Here is a 19,333-nt window from a genome sequence, read left to right on the forward strand (position 1 = left end):
CCCCTCCTCACTTCAGGAGTGATCCCCAAATCAGCCCTGGAGGGGTTCAGAAGCCGTGTGGATGCACGTGGGATAGGGGTGGCTTTGGCAGTGCTGGAACGGTTGGACTGGATGGTCTTCGAGGGCTTTTCCAACCTAAACGAGCCAAGGTTTTATGGAATTGCAGCTGTTTCCAAGCTGGGCTGATCCTTCATCCCCGTGCCCGCCCCATTCCCCCCACACCACCGGGGCAGCTCTCCCGTGGCTGCAGCTTTGTCCCTCCACCCGTGTCCTGTCCCCTCGGGGGCTCCGGGACACTCTGGGGATGGAGCTGTGCCCGGCTGGGATGGGGCTGAGGGAGCGGATTCCCGCGGGGACACCGAGGTGTGCATGTCACCCCCTGTCCCCTTTGTCAATCTGTTCCCTGCGTCCCTTGGGGCGGAGGCGTTTTTGTGCTCCAAGCCGCCTTGTTTTGGGATTTTTCCACTTGGCAGAGCATAGCCCGGAGGGGAAGATTTAATCTCTGAAAGGGAAGGGCCGGTGCCAAAATCCTGCGTGCGGGGTCACCCGAGGGCAGCAGCCGGCAGGGTGCAGGGCCCCCGGGGCCGCCGTGCCAGGGACAGCGGAGCCAGCGCGGCTCTGACCCCCCGCTCTGCCGTGGGGAGGGAGGAGGGGGCCCTGTCCCCCTGCCCACTCAGGGGACACACGTTTGTCCCTGCGGTGTCCCCGGGCAGTGCCACCCCATGTGTGACCTCACCCACGCCCCCCTTCCCCTGCTCATGCCCCCCACGCCACACCCGGGGAGTTCCTCTCATCAGTGCTGCCCACCCCAAACCCCCGTGCGATGCCCCCCTTGCTGTCTCCCCGCACCAGCCCCGTCCCACCCCCATCCATGCCCCCAAACCAGTCCCTGAGCCCTGCCCACCCCTCCCCGCAGTGTCCCCAGCCCGTCCCCGTGCCATGCCCTCCCCTGGCAGTATCCCCCTGTCCCAACCCCCCCCATCAATGCCCCCCATCCCAGCCCCTATGCCACCATCCCACACCATCACTGTCCCCATCCCAACCCTCTGTGCCATGTCCCCCCATAATTACACCTTGTGCAATGTCCCTACATCACTGTCCCCCATCCCTGTCCCACCCCCGTGCCATGTACCCATCTCCCCATTCCTGTCCCCATCCCCACCCCCTGTGCTATGTCCCCATCCCTGTCCCCAGCTTTGTCCCCGTCCCTGTCCCTCCCTGTGCCATATCTCCATCTCCCCATCCCTGTCCCCCGTGTCATGTCCCTATCCCTCTCCCCATCCCCATCCCCTGTGCTGTGTCCCCATCCCTGTCCCCCGTGCCATGTCCCCATCCCTGTGGCCATCCCCATCCCCTGTGCTGTGTCCCCATCCCTGTCCCCCGTGTCATGTCCCTATCCCTCTCCCCATCCCCTGTGCTGTGTCCCCATCCCTGTCCCACCCCCTGTGCCATGTCCCCCTCCCTGTGCCCTCCCTGCCCCGTGTCCCCGGCCCCTCCCCGGTCCCTCCCCGGTCCCTCCCGGTCGCTGCCGGTCCCTCCCCGCGGCTGCGCGCTCCCGCCGTTCCCGCCCCGCCCCAGCCATGTCGGCCCCGCGCAGACGCCCCGCGGCCGCTGCCGGGGGGGGGCCCGAGGGGGCGGCCGAGGGGGGAGCCCCCGCCGGAGCCCCCGCGCCCGGCGATGCGGAGCGGGGCATGGCGGCCCCGCCGCTCTGGCTGCGCCTGCTGGCCGCCGCCTTCTACGGCCTCAGCTCCTTCCTCATCGTCGTCGTCAACAAGAGCGTCCTCACCACTTACGGGTACGGCCGCGCCGCGATCGGGGACCCCCCGGCCGTGGGGGAACCCCCCTGGGATCGGGAAGCCCCCGGATCGGGAACCCCCCACCTTGGATCGGGGCAACCCCCGGGATCGCGATACCCCCACCCCCCCCCCGGGATCGGGACATCCCCCCCGGGATTGAGGTACCCCCCTGGGATCGGGAATCCCCCCGGGATCGGCGTGGGCCCCCCGTGGGATGGGGATCGGGACCCCGCCATTCACTCCCGTCCCTGCCCTCGGGTCCCCCCCTGTGTCACCCCCCTGCCCCGGGTCCTTCCCAGCCTTTGGCACCCCCCGCTTTGGGGCTGCCGCCCCCCACCCCGTCCTGTCCCCTCCCCGACCCTGGGTGTCCCCCGGTGTCCCCGTGGGTTTGCGTGGGTCCCCCCTGATCTGTGCTCTCCTCCCGCAGGTTCCCGTCCTCGCTGTGCGTGGGGCTTGGCCAGGTGAGTGGGACCCCGCTGTGTCCCCGCTCCCGTGTCTGGGGGGCCGTGGGTGACCCCTGCTCTCTTGCAGATGGTGGCCACGGTGGCCGTGCTCTGGGCGGGGAAGGTGCTGCGGGTGGTCAAGTTCCCTGACCTGGACAGACACATCCCCCGGCGGGTGAGACCCCTCCCCAGCACCCGAATCCCCTCCCCGGGCTCCTTTCCCCAGCCCCGGGGTCCCTGTCCCACCAGGGGCTCTTTGGGATGCCCGTGCCCGTTCCGGGGCTCCTGGAGCTCCGGGACACGTGCGAGTGTGTGTGTGTGTGTGAGTGTGAGTGTGAGTGTGAAGGTTTCCATGGCGGGTGGGAATAATTCCATTCTATTTTTATCCCCCGAGGCTGCTCGGGGAGCTCCCGGCTCGCTCCCACAGCCTTATCCCTCTCCTTTCCAGACATTTCCTCTACCTCTCCTGTACTTCGGGAACCAGATCACAGGACTGTTCAGCACAAAGAAACTGAAGTAGGGATGGGTTTCCCGCTCACCGTTCCTCGGGGCTTTCCAGGGTTGCCAGGGAGCCCTGCCGGGCCCCGGGGCTGTGGGTGATGGGGCCGGAGCCGCTCGGGGCCCTGCACTTCCCTTCCTTCCTCCCTTCCCTGCCCACGCCGGGATGTGCCACGTGCGTGTTCCCAAATGCTCCCCGCGGGCAGGGAGAGACGCGGGGCTGGCCTTTAACCACGGGGTGAGGTCTGGGGGTGTCCCTGGGGTCCCCCATTCCCGGCAGGCTCAGATCTAAGGGGGTGTGGGAGCAGTGCCATTCCCATAAGGGAATTACCCACTAAGGGCAGGGCAAATCCATATCCCTGCTCCTATCCCATATCCCTGCTCTGATCCCATGTCCTTATCCTGATCCCATACCCCTGCTCCCATCCCATGTCCCTGCTCCCATCCCATAACCCCTGCTCCCATCCCATGTCCCTGCTCCCATCCCATAACCCCTGCTCCCATCCCATGTCCCTGCTCCCATCCCATACCCCTGCTCCGATCCCATATCCCTGCTCCCATCCCATATCCCTGCTCCCATCCCATGTCCCTGCTCCCATCCCATGTCCCTGCTCCTATCCCATATCCCTGCTCTGATCCCATACCCCTGCTCCTGATCCCATGTCCCTGCTCCCATCCCATGTCCCTGCTCCCATCCCATGTCCCTGCTCCCATCCCATGTCCCCTCTCCGTTTGGGACTCGGGGACAGGGGCACGGCCTCTCACCGCTGCCCTTCCCGCAGCCTGCCCATGTTCACGGTGCTGCGGAGGTTTTCCATCCTCTTCACGATGTTTGCCGAGGGATTCCTGCTCAAGTGAGTGCTGCCAGCCCCGGGGCGGCTCCGGGCTCGGCCGGGCCGGGGTTGGGGCCGGGGTTGGAGGGGTCGGGAGCAGGGTGGGAGCAGGGTGGGAGGAAGGGGCGGTGCAGGAGCTGCCGGATCCCTTCCCGCGGGAGCTGGCAGAGGGGGATGTGCTGCTCTGGCTCCCCTTTGGGGTGCGGGGTGCTGTGCCAGCCCCAGCTCCTGCAGGGAGCCCAAAGCCCTCCCGGAGTGCCCGCAGGTCCTTGGCAGGGCTGGGGCTGCTCCGTGCCCGGCTGAGCCCTTCCTGCCCTGCCCCAGGCAGAGCTGCAGCTCCTCCAGGCTGAGTTCTTGATCTTCTAAAAGAATCACAGAGATAATTGTCTGAATTGTCTTCGCTCACAGCTCCTGCAGGGGTCGGTTGGGTTGGGGTTGGGTTGGTTTGGGGCTGGGTTGGGGTTTCCCCCCTTTCCTCAGGAAGAAAAGCTTCTCCCTGCTCAGAGTGTTCCCAAGGACTGAGCAGTGGCTGGTGCCATCTCCTGCTGCCTCTGTTTTCCAGGAAGAAGTTTTCCTGGAGCATTCAGATGACAGTATTTGCCATGATCTTTGGTGCATTTGTGGCTGCCAGGTGAGCTGTCCCCATTCCCCTCTCCCAGGTGGATGCCAGTGGCAGTGGAGTTCCCTGGTGTGCCCCAGGAGCAGAGGGATTCCACCCTGCCTTCCCCCCTGCCTGCCAGACGTGCTCTCTAGTAGGAAAGAATGTTCTCCTGACCCAAATCCCACCCCCTCCTCCCATGATGAACTTTTCCTGACAACTTGCTGGCTCCACAGAAGGTGGAAGGAACCTTCCAGGCGCTGTCCCTGCACAGCCAGAGCTTTAACTCCTGCTTTTCCCCTTCCCAGTGCTGACTTGGCATTCGACCTGGAGGGATACATTTTTATCCTCATCAACGACGCCTTAACAGCTGCAAACGGTGCCTACGTGAAACAGAAGCTGGATTCCAAGGTGGGATGAGCTCTGGCTTCCTTTGGCATCTTGGGAGTTTGGCCTTGGTTTCTGTGAGGGCAGAGGGGGGGAGGCTCAGCCATGCCATTCCCAAAATCTCTCCAGAGCTGGAGAGGGACTGGGGACAGGGGATGGAGGGACAGGACACAGGGAATGGCTTCCAGAGGGCAGGGATGGTGGGAGATTGGGAGGGAGGGGCTGGGGTGGAATTCCCAGAGCAGTGCCCAAGGCCAGGCTGGATCCCTGGGATGGTGGAAGGTCCCTCCCTGCCCGGGGGACTGGATGAGCTTCCAGGTCCAGCCTGGAATTCCATGGGATATCAGCATTCCCACGCTCACCTGGATTCAGCTCCTCTGGGCAGGATTTCTGTTCCCACCCCAACCCCTGGGTGCTCCTTCCCCCTTTCCAGGAGCTGGGGAAGTATGGACTGCTCTACTACAATGCACTGTTCATGATCCTGCCCACCCTGGCCATTGCCTACGTCACTGGAGATGCACAGAAGGTAGGACAGCCATCCCAAGGTCCATCCCAAAGTCCATCCCAAAGTCCATCCCAAGGTCCATCCCAAAGTCCATCCCAAGGTCCATCCCAAAGTCCATCCCAAGGTCCATCCCAAGGTCCATCCCAAGGTCCATCCCAAAGTCCATCCCAAAGTCCATCCCAAGGTCCATGGGTTCTGTGGCACCCTGTGCCAGGGGAGCTGGGGAAGGGGGGTGCCCCAAAACCCCCTCAGCAGGAAGGAGCCACAGCTTTGACGTTGGCCTCAAAGCCACAGAGTTGCTCCATTCAGGGATTTTTGTAATGCCTGAGGAATGGGGAAGTGGAGAGCAAGAAGAAAACCCAAATATTATTTAAAGAAGCTGAGTAATTTTAGAATCAATGAGTTTCTTCAAACTTTTTTTTTCCTGTCCTTCCCCTCTGGCTGGGGCAGTTTTGTGGAGTTGCTGTGTGGGCTCACTTTGCTTGTGGGGCCTGTGATCTTGGAGATGATAATAATGCTAACAATACTAATAAATAAAATAATAATAATAGTAATAATAATAGTAGTAATAATAGTTTAGCTATGGTTCTGTATAGGTGAAAATATTCCTTATTACTGTGATTATAATTATTTACCTGTGGTCCTGTATACATGATATCATTAATTATTACTGATATTGCATTATTATTATTATTATTATTATTATTATTATTATTATTATTATTATTATTATTATTATAATTATCATTATTATATTTTATTTTTATTTTTACTATTACTATTAATTGTTTTTGTTGTTGTTGCACTCACTGATGTGCAGCTGGCTCCCCTGAGCAGCAAGTTCCTTTTCCCTGCCTGTTTTTTGGAGACCCCCTGCATGTGCAGGGAATTCAGATCAATTCTCTCGCCCAGAGGCTGGAGGTGTCACCCACCCTGGGGGACCCTGCCAGCCCCTCTGTGCCCCAGCCTGGTGGCTCTGTCCTCGTTAGGAGCTCAGAGCCCGGGATTAATGAGCTGGGCTTAGCAGGGATGGCAGGAGGGGGTGAAGGTGGCTCAGCCCCGCCCTCTGCCAGGGCTGGATTTGGGATAAAAGTGCTCATTTAGGAGCAGGAGCTGGGCCTGGGCAGGAAAACGTGGCTGTGAGCAGCCTCTGTTCAGCCCAGAGAGAGAAATGGCTTTTTTTAAATTTGCTTTTCCCTGAATAAACTCCTTTCTGGGCTGCACAAAGATGTGCTGTGTGCTGGGGCTGCTGCCAGGAAACTCCAGCTCCAGGAACCCCCTGGGAAGGGCTGGGGGGGACTGGGGGGGACTGGGGGGGACTGGGGGCCTCTCCTGTGCCTCTGGCTCTGGGAATTCCTGTGGTTGCTCTGCAGGCAGCCCAGGTAACACATCCTGCCCTGTGCAGAATTCCTGGGGAAAAGGGGGTGCAGGAGGGGCCCCCAGGGCTGGAATTTGGTGTCCCTGGGGGAAGGGCATTCCCAGGTGCCTGGCAGGAGCCCTGGGTGCCCTGGCATTCCCTGCCCAGCTGGGAGGGGCTGAGGGAAGCAGCTCTTGCCCTGTGGCTGAGGCTCCTTGGTCCCTCTGGAGCAGGTGAGGATTCCACCTGGATTTTGGGTGTCTCCAAGGGTGGAGGCTCCCCCACTTCCCTGGGCAAGCTTTGCCCCTCTCCAGGTGCCTGCAGCCATCCAGAGGGACCTCCCTGTGTGTCCCTGTGTGCCCCTGGCTCCGGGGTGCTGTCCCTGGGCACCTCTGGCAGAGCCTGGCTCCTGGGTGAGACCCCTGAGCTATCCTCAGGGATGCTCCAGTGCCTGCAGGACCTTGGTGGCCCCTCTGGACTCTCTGTGGCCCTGGGTCCAGCCCTCCAGGTGCTCCCCAAAGCCCAGGGAAAAGCCCTGGAAATCCAGGCTGCCTGGAGCCACTCTCAGCAGCATCTCCAGGTCACAGCTCCCTTGGGATGAGCGTTGTGGTTTGCAGGGAGGGAAAGCCAAAATGATCCATGAGTTCTGGGGAGCAGCCAGCTGGGAGATGCCTCTCCTGAGCCCTCTGGCCTGTGACACTCATTCCCTGCCTTTTCCAGAGGGAATGAGCTGAGTGCTGAGGCTGGAGGTGCTGCCAGGGGGGATCCCCAGCCCTGGGTGTCATTCCAGGCTTGGAATGGGGTTGGTTTTCCCTGCTGTGAGGTGGCAGCTGGTGCTGGGGGTTGTTCCTTGTCCTGCTGGGAATTGTGTGCTTGCCAAGGCTCTGAAGGTGCTGTTCCTGCAGGCAGTGGAGTACCAGGGCTGGGCAGACACCTTCTTCCTGGTGCAGTTCACGCTGTCCTGTGTGATGGGGTAAGGACTGGGCTGGGAGCAGGGAAGGCACCTCCATCCCAGAAACTGGGAATTGTGGTGCCTGAATAACTGGTGTTATTTAAAAACCATCACAAATCCTCAGCCCTGCTAGGGAGACCATTCCTGAGAGCTCTGGTGGGTGGGGATTATCTCCCACCCTCCTCCAGTGCAGGTTTAGCTGGAAAAGGGGGAGAAAAGGATGGGAATGGATCCTGGAATCCTGGAGTGCTTTGGGTTGGGAGCCACCTTAGGCTGCCCTCATTGCCTGAAGGGCAGGGACCCCTTCCCAGGCCAGGGAGGTGGGATGAGGGGGTTCCCAAGGGGGTGTCCCTGATGAGGGGCTTCCCAAGGTGTTGTGGTGTCCCTGATGAGGGGGTTCCCAATTGGTGTCCCTGATCAGGGGGTTCCCAAGGGGGTGTCCCTGATGAGGGGGTTCCCAAGGTGTTGTCCCTGATCAGGGGGTTCCCAAGGTGTTGTCCCTGATGTTGGCTCTTCTCCTCTCCATAGGTTTATTCTGATGTATTCCACAGTCCTTTGCACTCAGTACAACTCTGCTCTTACAACTACAATAGTTGGCTGCATTAAGGTGAGTGGCATTCCCTGCTCCCAGAAAAGCCCCTCACTTATCCCTTGGGAATTGCATTAACCCCTCGTGTTCCACCCCCTGCATTCCCTTTCCCATAAATTCCCTTTCCCATACAGTTCCCATGTCTCAGGCTGTTTGTTCCTCCCATCTTGTTCCTTTGCAGAATATTTTAATAACCTATATTGGGATGTTTTTTGGAGGAGATTATATTTTTACATGGATGAACTTCATTGGTCTAAATATCAGGTAAGAGCAGAGGTTTGTTTATGACTTGTAAGTGAAAACTGGGGTGAAACTGAGACGATTGGACAGATTTAATGGATTCCCCCCCCACAAAAAAAAAAAAAAAAAAACCAAAAAAAAAAAAAAAACCCATGGATTTGGGGTTTTGTGCTTGGTCTTTTTGTGCTTGTGCTTGGGTTTTGTGCTTTGTGCTCAGGTTTTGTGGGATGTTCCCAAACTTGGTTTGTTTTAAAGCCAGGAGAACCCACAGGAGTATTTTAGCAGGAAAACGGAGTTTTCCCTAAGTTACCAAGCAGAGTCATGGAATTAAGGCAGCAAAAGAAGAATTTTGAGGATTGTTCAATTTGCATTATTATTTTTTGGGGGATTATTTCAATTTCAAGAATTTGGGGATCATTTCTTCTTATTCTTCTTATTCTTCTTATTCTTCTTATTCTTCTTATTCCTATTTGGGGATTCATCTTATTATTGGAAAATATAATATTGGAAGATAGCTCCTTTCTGGGCTTTGTTGTGGGAGTCTGTCCTGTCCTTCAGCAGGATCCCTTTGGGGTGGAGCAGATCTGGAATGAAAGGAAGCCCCTGGGTTTGGGAGGGAAGCTGGGAATTCTGCTGGAGCAGATCCTCGTGCCGTGGCTCTGCCTTTCCCTGGTGGGTGTTTGGGAGCTCTGTGTTGGCAGGAGCTTTTCCCCACGTGCTCCCTGGATCTCTTGCAGTATTGCTGGAAGCCTGGTGTACTCCTACATCACCTTCACCGAGGAGCAGATGAGCAAGGAGTCGGATGCTGGCAGCAAGATGGATCTGAGGGGGAAGAGCTCGGTGTGAGCAGGGCGGGGCTGCTTTGGGATCCGACCTCTCCTGCTCGCCTGATGCGGGCAGGACCGGGGAGGGCCCGGGGAGGGAGCCCCGGGGATGCTCTTGATTTGCACAGCTGAGATTGCTGCCTTCACAAATCCTTGGGAACACCCAGCCAGCCTGCACGGGGAAGGATGAGCCTAATTAAGCCTGATTAACGGGAGGAATTAACGGGTTTCTAATCAAGGCGGGGTTGGCAGCGGAGATGGGCACGGGCAGAGCAGGGCAGGGCTGGCAGCTCTGCCCCCGGGGTGTGCCAGGGTGTTCCTGGCTGGATCTGCTCCCTGGGATCCCTGGATCTGCTGATCCCAGCGGGGTGGGAGGCTGGGGCTGGCTCTGTGCCCAGCCTGCTCCCTCTGGAACAGGCAATGCCCTGGGAGCTGCTCCTGGGCTGGGCCAGGACCTCCTGGATGAATGTTCAGTGCTCTCTGGACTGAATTTTAGCTGTTTTCTGTTGATGTTCTCTCTGTTTGGTCCACTAACCCACTGTCCAAGCTGGGTTTGCCCTCCTGGCTCTATCAGAGCCCTGCATCCACCTCTGTCTTTCCGAGGCTCGGTGACATTCCCAGCAGGAAGGGTTTTCCTGCCCTGCTGGGCTCTGCAGCCTCCCTTGGATCCAGCCTTGGCTTTGGGAAGCTGCTGCCTTACTGGGAAGATCACCAGGGAGAGGCTGCTGGGATCACAGGAGAGCCAAGGTTGTCCCACCTGGCACAGCACATCCAGGGAATCTGCAGGGGCTGCAGCTCCCACCCCTGGAAGAGGCACAAGGACTTAAACCTTCTTTTTTGGCGAGTACAGGGGCTCCATAATTCTTGTTTTCCATGGAATGAATCACCCTGGCTTTGTGACCCACTAAAAGAATGGGAACTGTGGAACACTGGGCAGTGTTCAGTGATTTTTAAAGGTTGTCTTACCCAGCACCTCTTTCCAGGTTGTCTTTTGGTTTTAAAAGAATTGTTTTTAAGCTTGGTTAAAAAACTTTTAGTAAAATAATGTATTTAGAGATTTTTGTACCCTCACAGCTTCTCTAGACACTGACAGTGGGGTTTTTTAGGAGATACTTGCCTAAACTGGAACTGCTGTTGGGCAAAGCTGCATTTGTTGGAGTTTACTGGAAGTTTTTGGATGGGAAGGAGATTTTCTGTGAGGGTGCAGCTCCAGCCTGGTGTGCTGGGGAAGGTGTGGAGCGAGTCAGCTGCTGCCTGCTCCAACATCCCTGCTCCTGGAGCAGTTCCAGAGCCACAATTCCCCTTTTTTTGTGGGGTTTTGAGGTTCCTGCAGGGCAGTTGGGGTGTTCTGGAGCAGCCCCTCAGCACATTCCCCCTCTGAGCACAGTCCAAAAAAAAATCCCTGACAATTTTGTCTCCCAAAATTCCAGTAAAACCTCGGCTTTGTCTGGGGGGGGAGGGTCACAAACCCTTCCTGGCGTGGAGAAGCCTCCAGTCCCAGCCCAGATGGGGTTGCTGGTCCCAGTACTGGTTCTGTCCTGGTTCCCAGTGCCAGGTGCTGCTGGGGCTCCTCCCCCAGCTCCTGCCCCTTGCTGCAGCATCCCCAATTCCCAGATCCCAAATCCCTTTTTTCTCCCCCGTGTGCTCTGACTGCGCCATGCTGAGGTCACAGCCAGCAGGGTGATTCTGCCAGAGGGGTTTTTATGATTTTCTGTTTGTTTTTGAATCTACTGGTTAGATTTGCAGTCCTAACAGGGAAGGATTTTTAAAGCTTATTTTGTCCATGCTGGGATCCTGCTGGATCCTGAACACTGGGAAAGCCAAGAATTCCTCTAACAGTATTTTCTATGCTATTAATTGCCTAAAAAACAAATGTTTTCTATAGAGAATCTATTTAGAGAATGAGCATTTTAGTGATGAAAACCTGAATGTCTGGCAGGCTGTGGATGTGAGGAATGAGAGCAGAAAGGATTTATGTGCCTCTGTATTTTTGTATTTGCTTCCAATAAACCAATGAACCAAAGGTGCTGCTGCTGCCTCAGCCCTCTCTTCCCTGGCTGGAGAGGGTGGGAATGCTGGGCTGGATAAATCAGGGATTTGGGGGCTCTCCACAGCCCCCAATCCCAGCAGGGTGAGGGGGGTGATTCTGGGTTTCCAGCTTTGAATATTCCTTGAGAAGGGATTTGGAAACATGATGGGGAATGAAGGGAACAGCTGGAAGGTGAGGCAGGAAAATGGGATTTGTTCCCATGGGTTTCAGTGGGGAGTAACAGAGTCAGTGCTCTCCCATCCTCTGAGAGGGAATATTCCACCCCTCTGGAGCAAGGGAAGTCAGGAATTTTGGATGCAGACAGTAAGTTTAAAAATATTTTAATAAGCTTTTCCAGAATTGCAGATGGGGAAGGGGAGTAAGAGGAGGGAATTACTGACAGTGCAAAATACTGTGTGGAAAAAATGTATCCAACTAATCTGTAGGGTTTGTGTGTGTGTGTGTGGGGGGAATTTACAGCACATTGAACCCTTTGGGAAGCCCAAGGATTTCCTGTTGGACTGGATTCCCAACTGTACAGAAGGCTTGGAAAATGAAAGCAAAGTTAGCAACTTCCAGGATTTTCAATAGCTTTAGTAGTGCAATGACTTATCGAGTTACAGTGGCTGCAGTTTGAAACATGAACAAAGTATTGTATAAAACACCAGCATAAACAAAAGGTAAATTAGAATTAAATATTCTTAAAGTCTAGCTGAGCATTACATAGTGGATTATGGAATGTCAGGTCTCTTCTAAGTATCACCAAAAAAAATAAAAATAAGGAAAGATGAGAAACAAAGCAACATTCCTGAAAATATACACAGTGCTGGATTTCACACACGAGCCTGAGACAATTCATTTGGAAACTTTCCTATGGATTGCTGGGAAGTATTTCCAACTTGCAACCGAAAACAAAGAGCATCAAAATAAAACTGAAACCAGGATTCTGCTTGTGTGGAACTGTCCTTGAGGGTCTGCTCATGAGCAGAGGGGAGAGTTAACAGCAACCTCTGCCTCAGGCATTAATCACTGCATTCCTTAATTAACACAGGCCTTGATTAATGAACCTCACCCAGAGGCTGTCCAGGAGCAGGGCTGGCAGGCAGAGCTGATCATTCCCCAGGGTTCCTGCATCCACAGCCCATCCTCATCCCGAGGCTTGGCTCATTCCTGATCACAAAGTCCAAGGGAAGTTCAGTGGAGAAGAAACCAAATCAGCCCAAGCCCTCAGCACTGGGGTTTGGGCTGAAACATCCATTTCAAACCGTTCAGTTCAACTGGAACCATAAAGAGAAAACAACCAGTGAAGGATGAACAGCACACCTGTGAGGAGGAGGAGGAGGAGACGGGGTCAGCAATGGAACAACTGAACAATGATCCTGGTCTGAACAGAGCAGGAGTGGAGCTGGGCTGAAGAGAACAACCAAACAAAACCAAAGTGAATTGGGATTTCAAACGTTCCTGACTGCTGGATGTAAATCCTACACCCACAACTTTTCAGTGGTGCTGCTGGCAGGGTGAGCATCACCCCATTCCCATTCATTCATGAGGGATTTTTGGTTTCACACTGCAATTAGCTCTCCCCAGCTCAATGTGAAATTCCTGCTCTCCCTTCTCCAGGTGAGCCTGTCCCTGTGCACCAGCACAGAATGCCAGGATTTCCTGGGCTGGAAAAGACCTTTGGGATCATCAGGTGCTCCCAGTGCAGCCAGCCCGTGCTGCTGAGGAATTCCAGCCAGTCCAGCCTCACTGCAGCCCTGCTGTGCTCCCTGGAACCTGGCAGGGCACAGGCTGGGAACAAGCCAGGGGATGATGGAGCAGCTGAACCTGCAAAGGTTCAGTAAACTGGAGAATTTGGCTGCTGGGAGATTCCTCTGGCTCCAAACAAAGGGAGAAAGAAAGCAAGGAAATGTGTGCAATGCAAGCAGCATGCTTAACAAAAACTGAAACATCATTATTTGCCATAAAACAAGAAAAAAACCACACTTCCAAAATCAAATGCCTCCTAACCATTCTTATGTTAATTATTTACCAGTTTCTGGGAAGAAAATTAACACGTTGGTGATTAATTTTTAACTCCATTGGTTTGGTTTGGTTTGGTTTGGTTTGGTTTGGGGTTTTTTTGTTGGTTTTTTTTTTTAGAAAAGACTTCAGCAAAATAAAAGGAAGCTGACAGACTCAGGGTATCAACTCTCTCATAAAAGTTTACCAACTGTACAAGGTAAGAAAATTATACAAGCTTTTGTTTTAAGAAAGGACAGTTCAATCAAGACATAAGTACTGTAAAAATCTTTCAAAGGCTACAAAGAAATCTGGAAAAATACAGAATGTATTTCTTTAGCCCAGATAAAGAATATGGAAAGACATCATTGATGTCAACAATTTTACATAGACAAACCTGACCTGGTTTATTTATTTACCTTTTAAAACTTCTATATATAAAAATAGTTGTGCTCATAACTTTCAGGATTCATGAGGGTTCCTTAATGATGGGATGACATTTTCCTCTCTCCAGCAGGAGTGGAAGTCTCTGTGCCTGCTCTGTCTTGGCTTTTCCTGTTTTATTTTAACTTCCTGCAAAGCCCCAAATGCTTTGTTCACTTGTACACTGATTAAATGCTGTTTTATACATTAAATGCTGTATTAACACATTCTTTAATGTGTTAGGCTGGGAATATTTTTGCAGCAACTCACTGCTTTGTTCCTTAAATATTTAAGAGCCTTTTATCCCAGAACTGCAGCTGCCAGCTCTGAGAAATTCAATATTCTCCTGCTGCTTTTCAGCACTGAAGAAAACCAAATCATCGGATCTTTAGAGCCGACTAGAAGGTCTCAGGAAACAAAAAAAAAATCTCAGATTGTTTATGGAACCGGACTTTGGAAGGTAACCCATCAACCCTGAAAATTTTAGACACCCAGAATTTACTCCAAGGAATAAAATCAGCTCCCAGCACTCAGTCTTCCAGAGTCTCCAGCTCCTCCAGCTTCCCGTGGGAGTTGGTTTCCTGGAAGAACTCTGAAGCACCCGGGCTCTCCTTCCCATTGCTGTTAATTCTCCTTCTTTTCAGAGGTCTCTCACTCTTTTCTTCCAGCTCAGGCTCGTTCTTTGAGGCTGAGTGAGCCAGTTTGGGGTCACTGGAGAGGTTTTCGGGTTCGTAGCCGTTCGTATCCAGCTCTGGGTGAGGGGTTTTCTTCCCACTGCAGGGTCCATTGACGTGCAGCCCCTCCAGCTTTGCCTCCTCCTTCCCTGGCACCTCCCCTGGGCCGTTGGCAGAGACACCTGGGGGGGAGAGAAAGCCCATCAGCAGCAGCACAACGGCCTGGGCTGCCTCAGGAAAGCACAGTTTGAGCTCAAATTCATTAAAAGTCCAGTGGTTTTCTCCTTCTCCTCACTGTGTGATTGGTGTGCATACAAAAGGCACAGGGAGTCCATGGAAGTGCTTAAGAGGAATAGAGAACGTCCTGGAACCCCAGGACCCCAGGTGGGCTCTCCTCACCTAAGCTGACTCAGGAAAGCTGAATTTGAACTCAAATTCATTAAAAGTCCAGTGGTTTTCTCCTTCTCCTCACTGTGTGATTGATGTGCACACAACTGACACAGGGAGTCCATGGAAGTGCTCAAAAGGAACAGAGAATGTCCTGGAACCCCAGGACTGAGGGGCTGCAGATGGGCTCTGCTCACCTGGGCACTCTGTGCACCTTCCAGGTGATTTCCAGGCTCTGAGTGAGTCCCCAGCTCCTCCCTCAGCCTGGCTCTCCTCCCTGGCTCCTCTCCCATTCCCAGCCCTCAGGAACAGCTCCTGAGGAGCAGCAGGAGCTCCCCAGGGGCTCGGTGCCCTGCCCAGGACTCCCCACAGCACTGGAGCTCCACCCCTGCGTGGCACAAGGCACACAGGAACTCACAGAGCTCAGCTCCCAGGAAATTCCAGGGGGATTGATCTCCCAGACAAGGCCCCTGCCTACATGCACACATGGAGGGGTTTTTAAAAACCACTTTTAACTTGAAATAGGCTGCTTGTCTCTGGGGGTGCCCACCTGGAGAAGAGGAGGCTTTGGGAGAGCTCTGAGCCACATGGGGGTGTCCCTGGCAGGGCAGGGATGGGCTCTCGGGATGGTGGGGGTGTCCCTGTCAGGGCAGGGATGGGCTCTCAGGATGGTGGGAGTGTCCCTGTCAGGACAGGGATGGGCTCTCGGGATGGTGGGGGTGTCCCTGTCAGGGCAGGGATGGGCTCTCGGGATGGTGGGGATGTCCCTGCCAGGGCAGGGATGGGCTCTCGGGATGGTGGGGGTGTCCCTGGCAGGGCAGGGATGGGCTCTCGGGAGGGTGGGGGTGTCCCTGCCAGGGCAGGGATGGGCTCTCAGGATGGTGGGGGTGTCCCTGGCAGGGCAGGGATGGGCTCTCCCGAGCAGAGCAGCCCGGGATTGGTGTGCCAGGGCCAGCCGGGCCCTCTCACCGTTCGGGGCGCTGCTGGAGGTGCACTCCTCCCTCTCGGACTGGCTGGTGCTGCTGTTGGAGGCCGTGGGCGGCGGCGATGGGGCCCGGCTGGAGGCGGCGCTCTCGCTCTCGTCCAGGAGGCGGTCCATGTAATCCCTGCGGGACAGACAGACACACACACAGCTGGGACACATCCATGGGACCCCTGCGGGACAGACAGACAGACACACAGCTGGGACACATCCATGGGACCCCTGCGGGACAGACAGACAGACACACAGCTGGGACACATCCAGGGGACCCCTGTGGGGCAGACAGACACACAGCTGGGACACATCCATGGAATCCCTGTGGGACAGACAGACGCACACACAGGTGGGACAGGATCCATGGAATCCCTGCGGGACACACAGACACATCTGGGACAGGGAATCCCTGCAGGACAGACAGACGCACACACAGGTGGGACAGGATCCATGGAATCCCTGCGGGACACACAGACACATCTGGGACAGGGAATCCCTGTGGGACAGACAGACGCACACACAGGTGGGACAGGATCCATGGAATCCCTGCGGGACACACAGACACACAGAGCTGGGACAGGGCTGGAGATGCTCCTGCACACACTGCAGGTGTGGAAAGGCTTTCCATTGGCAGAGGGCAGGGATGGATGGGATTTTGGGAAGGAATTCCTCCCTAGGATGGAATTCCCAGAGCAGCTGGGGCTGCCCCTGGACCCCTGGCAGTGCCCAAGGCCAGGCTGGACACTGGGCTGGAGCACCTGGCAGTGTCCTCTGTCCCCCATCCCTGCCCACTGGATGGGCTTTGAGCTCCCTCCCAACCCAAAGCATTCCATGATTCCAAACCCTTTATGTGCTTCCAAGGTGATCCCTCCAGGCACTAAACCCTTGGAATTTGCTGAGCCACCAATACCAAACCATTCCAGTAAATATAAATTCCACTGGTGCACAAAACCCCCAAGGGGTCCAAGTGAAAAACTCCAGAGTCCAAGACATTCCCATCTGTGCCATTTAATCCAGAGCTCCAGTTCAGGGCAGGATGAAGATGGAAACAAAGGAAGCTGGTGGATGAAACCCTTGGATGTGGTGGGAGGGCTGGAGTAACTCCAGACACTTCTCCTGACACGTAATTATCCTGGAATTCCACTCTGAATTCCCTGAATTTATCTGCAAAATCATTCAAGAACAGACAAGTCCAGTCCTTAATGACACTGCTGCTGCAACCAACAGCAGGAAGAGACCCAAAAATGTCTCATTTGGGGAAAAATGGAAAATAGGGGGGAAATGGAAAATAGGGGAAATGGAAAAGGGGGAAAATGGAAAATAGGGGGGAAAAAACCCACCAAGAGATGGAAGGAAAGGGGGAGCCAGGCAGTCCCTGCCAGGTAAGAAACTCTCTGTAACACCCACAAAGTCCCTGATGGTAACTCTGGGTGTCCCAGAGCCCCAAAATGTTTGGAGAAACAATAATATTCCAAAGAAGGATCAAGAGAGGAGCCAGGAAGAAATGAGGAATGAAAATAATAGTAAAAAAGCTTGGCAGGAGGCAGTGGAAAGAGTGGGACAGGCAGATCAGAGCTTTGGAATGAAGGGCAGCAGAACAAGCTGGGAGTGCAGCTCTGCTCACACATTCCCTCCTTCCTCAGCAAGGATGGGAATGAGAAAAGGAGCTTTGGAGAGCCCAAAATCCCCTGGGATTTGGTGCTGTGCTGGCCAGAAGGATGGGCAAACAATGCACCACAAATTCCACCTGGAACTTGGGATTCTTGCTTTTTTAGAAAATGTGTTTAATTAAAACAAGCATTTTTAAAAAACCCTATGAACATTTAAAAAGTAAACCAAATCCTAACAGAACTGAAACTCAAATTGCTCCTCAGTGCAAAGTGCCGGCCTTACCCCAAATAAATGCATTTGACACATGACTTATACACACTTAGGACATTTTTTGTTCACTTTGGCTGCTTTCCTGCTGCAGATTAGGCCCTGAATCCCTGAATTTTCAGCTGAGAGCAAGAGAAAACCAAGCTAGAACCCCAAAATGATGAAATCAGGCACATCTTACGTGACCCCAGGGTGCAGGTTGTATTTTTTCTTCCCAAAGCGGGTCTGCTGGGCGAAGAAATCGTAACGCTCCGACTTCTTCCACATGTAGTAGAAAGCCACACACTCGCCCACGGAGCGCGTGCGCACCTGCAGGCACAGAGCAGAGCCTGCTCAGCCCCACAAACAGCCACAGGCCTGGCTACAGGACACAGTCCTGGCTACAGGGAACAGTCCTGGCAACAGGGCACAGTCCTGGCAACAGGGAACAGTCCTGGCAACAGGGAACAGTCCTGGCTACAGGGAACAGTCCTGGCAACAGGGCACAGTCCTGGCAACAGGGAACAGTCCTGGCAACAGGGAACAGTCCTGGCTACAGGGAACAGTCCTGGCAACAGGGCACATCCCAACTGAGAGGGGCTGGGGAAAGGGGAAACCATGGTGGGAAAGGGAAGGGAAGGGAAGGGAACAAGGAAAGAAACAAGGAAGGAAACAAGGAAGGAAGGAAACAAGGAAACAAGGAAGGAAACAAGGAAACAAGGAAACAAGGAAGGAAACAAGGAAACAAGAAACAAGGAAGGAAACAAGGAAGGAAACAAGGAAACAAGGAGGAAACAAGGAAACAAGGAAGGAACAAGGAAACAAGGAAGGAAACAAGGAACCAGGAAACAAGGAACAAGGAAACAAGGAAGGAAGGAAGGAAGGAAGGAAGGAAGGAAGGAGGAAGGAAGGAAGGAAGGAAGGAAGGAAGGAAGGAAGGAATGCAGGAAGTAAGGAGGCAGAGAAGGAAGGAAGGAAGGAAGGAAGGAAGGAAGGAAGGAAGGAAGGAAGGAAGGAAGGATTCCAAGGGTGGGCTTTCAGGCTCCAGGGAAGCAGCTCTTTCCACAGGATTTCTGCAGGATTTCTGCACTTCCAGTTCCAAATTCTGGGCTTTGAGAAACCAATCTGGATGTAAATATTGGGAAAAAATTGAGGAGGAAAAAATTCCTGCCTGGATCCATCCCTGGAAGGGTCCAAGGCCAGGCTGGAGCAAGCTGGAATACTGAAAGTGTCCCTGCCCATGGGATCTTTAAGGTCCCTTCCAACCCAAACCATTCCAGGATTCTGTGATTCAACAGCAAAAATCAAAGAATTTTGTCCATTTCTCTATGAAGGACAAAATTTATTCATAATTACTTTGTTTTAAAATGTAAAAAGTGAGAATTGCACTTAAACTTTACCTTATTTGCCTGAATCACATGGAAATCCTTGCCATAGACTTTCAGCCCTTGCTCAAAGTTCCTGCATTCCTCTTCTGTCCAAACAGATAATTCTTCTACAGGAAAAGCAAAAATAAAAGCAATAAAGAAAATAGTTAATTGAAAAGGCCACTAAAAGGCAACTGAAGTGACAGGAAAGATCTGGGTCCTTTCTCCAGCTGCTGATTCCATAGAAACCACCCCAGGAATTTCACTTTTTGGTATAAAAATGGGAATTCTCCCTCTGAAGGACAAGCCTGGGAATGGGAGGAGCAGGTTTGTGGGGACTCTGTAAATAAAATCTGATCTGGCCTCAGTGATCCTTCAGGTGACAGTAAATCAAAGGGTGGGAGAGCAAAACCATCTCATTTCTTGGGCCCTTGCTGCCCGTGCTGTGCCCAGGGAGAGCTCTGGGATCTCCCCCAGGCCCAGCTCACCCTCAGGAGCAGGGCTCTCGTGGGGCATTCTGGAAAAACAAAGCTCCAGGTCATCCTCAACTGACAATTCATTCCTTTTACTATAAAATAAAATTTGCTCCTTTATTTA

At 54.0% G+C, this 19,333-nt stretch overlaps 2 protein-coding genes across 13 annotated transcripts in view; one reads left to right on the plus strand and one right to left on the minus strand.

Moving 5' to 3' along the window:
- Positions 1 to 1,563: 1,563 nt before the first annotated feature.
- On the plus strand, positions 1,564 to 11,049 carry SLC35D1 (solute carrier family 35 member D1). Of its 9 annotated transcripts, XM_050977142.1 has the most exons (12): positions 1,564 to 1,795; positions 2,224 to 2,257; positions 2,328 to 2,414; positions 2,688 to 2,755; positions 3,520 to 3,591; positions 4,133 to 4,201; positions 4,477 to 4,579; positions 4,989 to 5,081; positions 7,323 to 7,390; positions 7,898 to 7,976; positions 8,140 to 8,222; positions 8,936 to 11,049. In XM_050977142.1, the coding sequence occupies exons 1-12, from the start codon at positions 1,581 to 1,583 to the stop codon at positions 9,042 to 9,044; spliced, it is 1,080 nt and encodes a 359-aa protein (XP_050833099.1). In that variant the 5' UTR covers positions 1,564 to 1,580; the 3' UTR covers positions 9,045 to 11,049. The 9 variants fall into 9 exon arrangements, with proteins under 9 accessions (XP_050833099.1, XP_050833106.1, XP_050833103.1 ...); XM_050977149.1 differs by lacking the exons at positions 7,323 to 7,390; positions 7,898 to 7,976; positions 8,140 to 8,222; positions 8,936 to 11,049 and adding exons at positions 5,137 to 5,172; positions 5,209 to 5,591 and having other exon boundaries at positions 4,989 to 5,100; XM_050977146.1 differs by lacking the exons at positions 7,323 to 7,390; positions 7,898 to 7,976; positions 8,140 to 8,222; positions 8,936 to 11,049 and adding an exon at positions 5,209 to 5,592 and having other exon boundaries at positions 4,989 to 5,172.
- Positions 11,050 to 11,376: 327 nt separating this feature from the next.
- The window catches only part of MIER1 (MIER1 transcriptional regulator), a 38,986-nt gene continuing 31,029 nt past the window's right edge, over positions 11,377 to 19,333 (minus strand). For 3 of the 4 annotated variants that reach the window (XM_050977140.1, XM_009088793.4, XM_050977141.1), the window contains exons 10-13: positions 18,770 to 18,864; positions 17,572 to 17,699; positions 15,506 to 15,642; positions 11,377 to 14,331 (exon numbers count right to left, since the gene is read on the minus strand). In XM_050977140.1, coding sequence (XP_050833097.1) covers positions 14,006 to 14,331; positions 15,506 to 15,642; positions 17,572 to 17,699; positions 18,770 to 18,864 — 686 coding nt within the window. In that variant the 3' untranslated portion in view covers positions 11,377 to 14,005. The remainder of the gene's footprint in view (positions 14,332 to 15,505; positions 15,643 to 17,571; positions 17,700 to 18,769; positions 18,865 to 19,333) is intronic. The other variant, XR_007778029.1, reaches the window with a different exon arrangement.

Source organism: Serinus canaria, chromosome 8, assembly GCF_022539315.1.
Source record: "Serinus canaria isolate serCan28SL12 chromosome 8, serCan2020, whole genome shotgun sequence".
In the NCBI taxonomy this organism is placed as follows: Eukaryota; Metazoa; Chordata; class Aves; order Passeriformes; family Fringillidae; genus Serinus; species Serinus canaria.

Coding starts and splice junctions, on each gene's coding strand:
- SLC35D1 (XM_050977142.1), top strand. CDS start 1,581: ATGTCGGCCCCGCGCAGACGCCCCGCGGCCGCTGCCGGGGGGGGGCCC. Junction 2,415..2,687: donor ACAGACACATCCCCCGGCGG/GTGAGACCCCTC, acceptor TCTCCTTTCCAG/ACATTTCCTCTACCTCTCCT. Junction 7,977..8,139: donor CAATAGTTGGCTGCATTAAG/GTGAGTGGCATT, acceptor GTTCCTTTGCAG/AATATTTTAATAACCTATAT.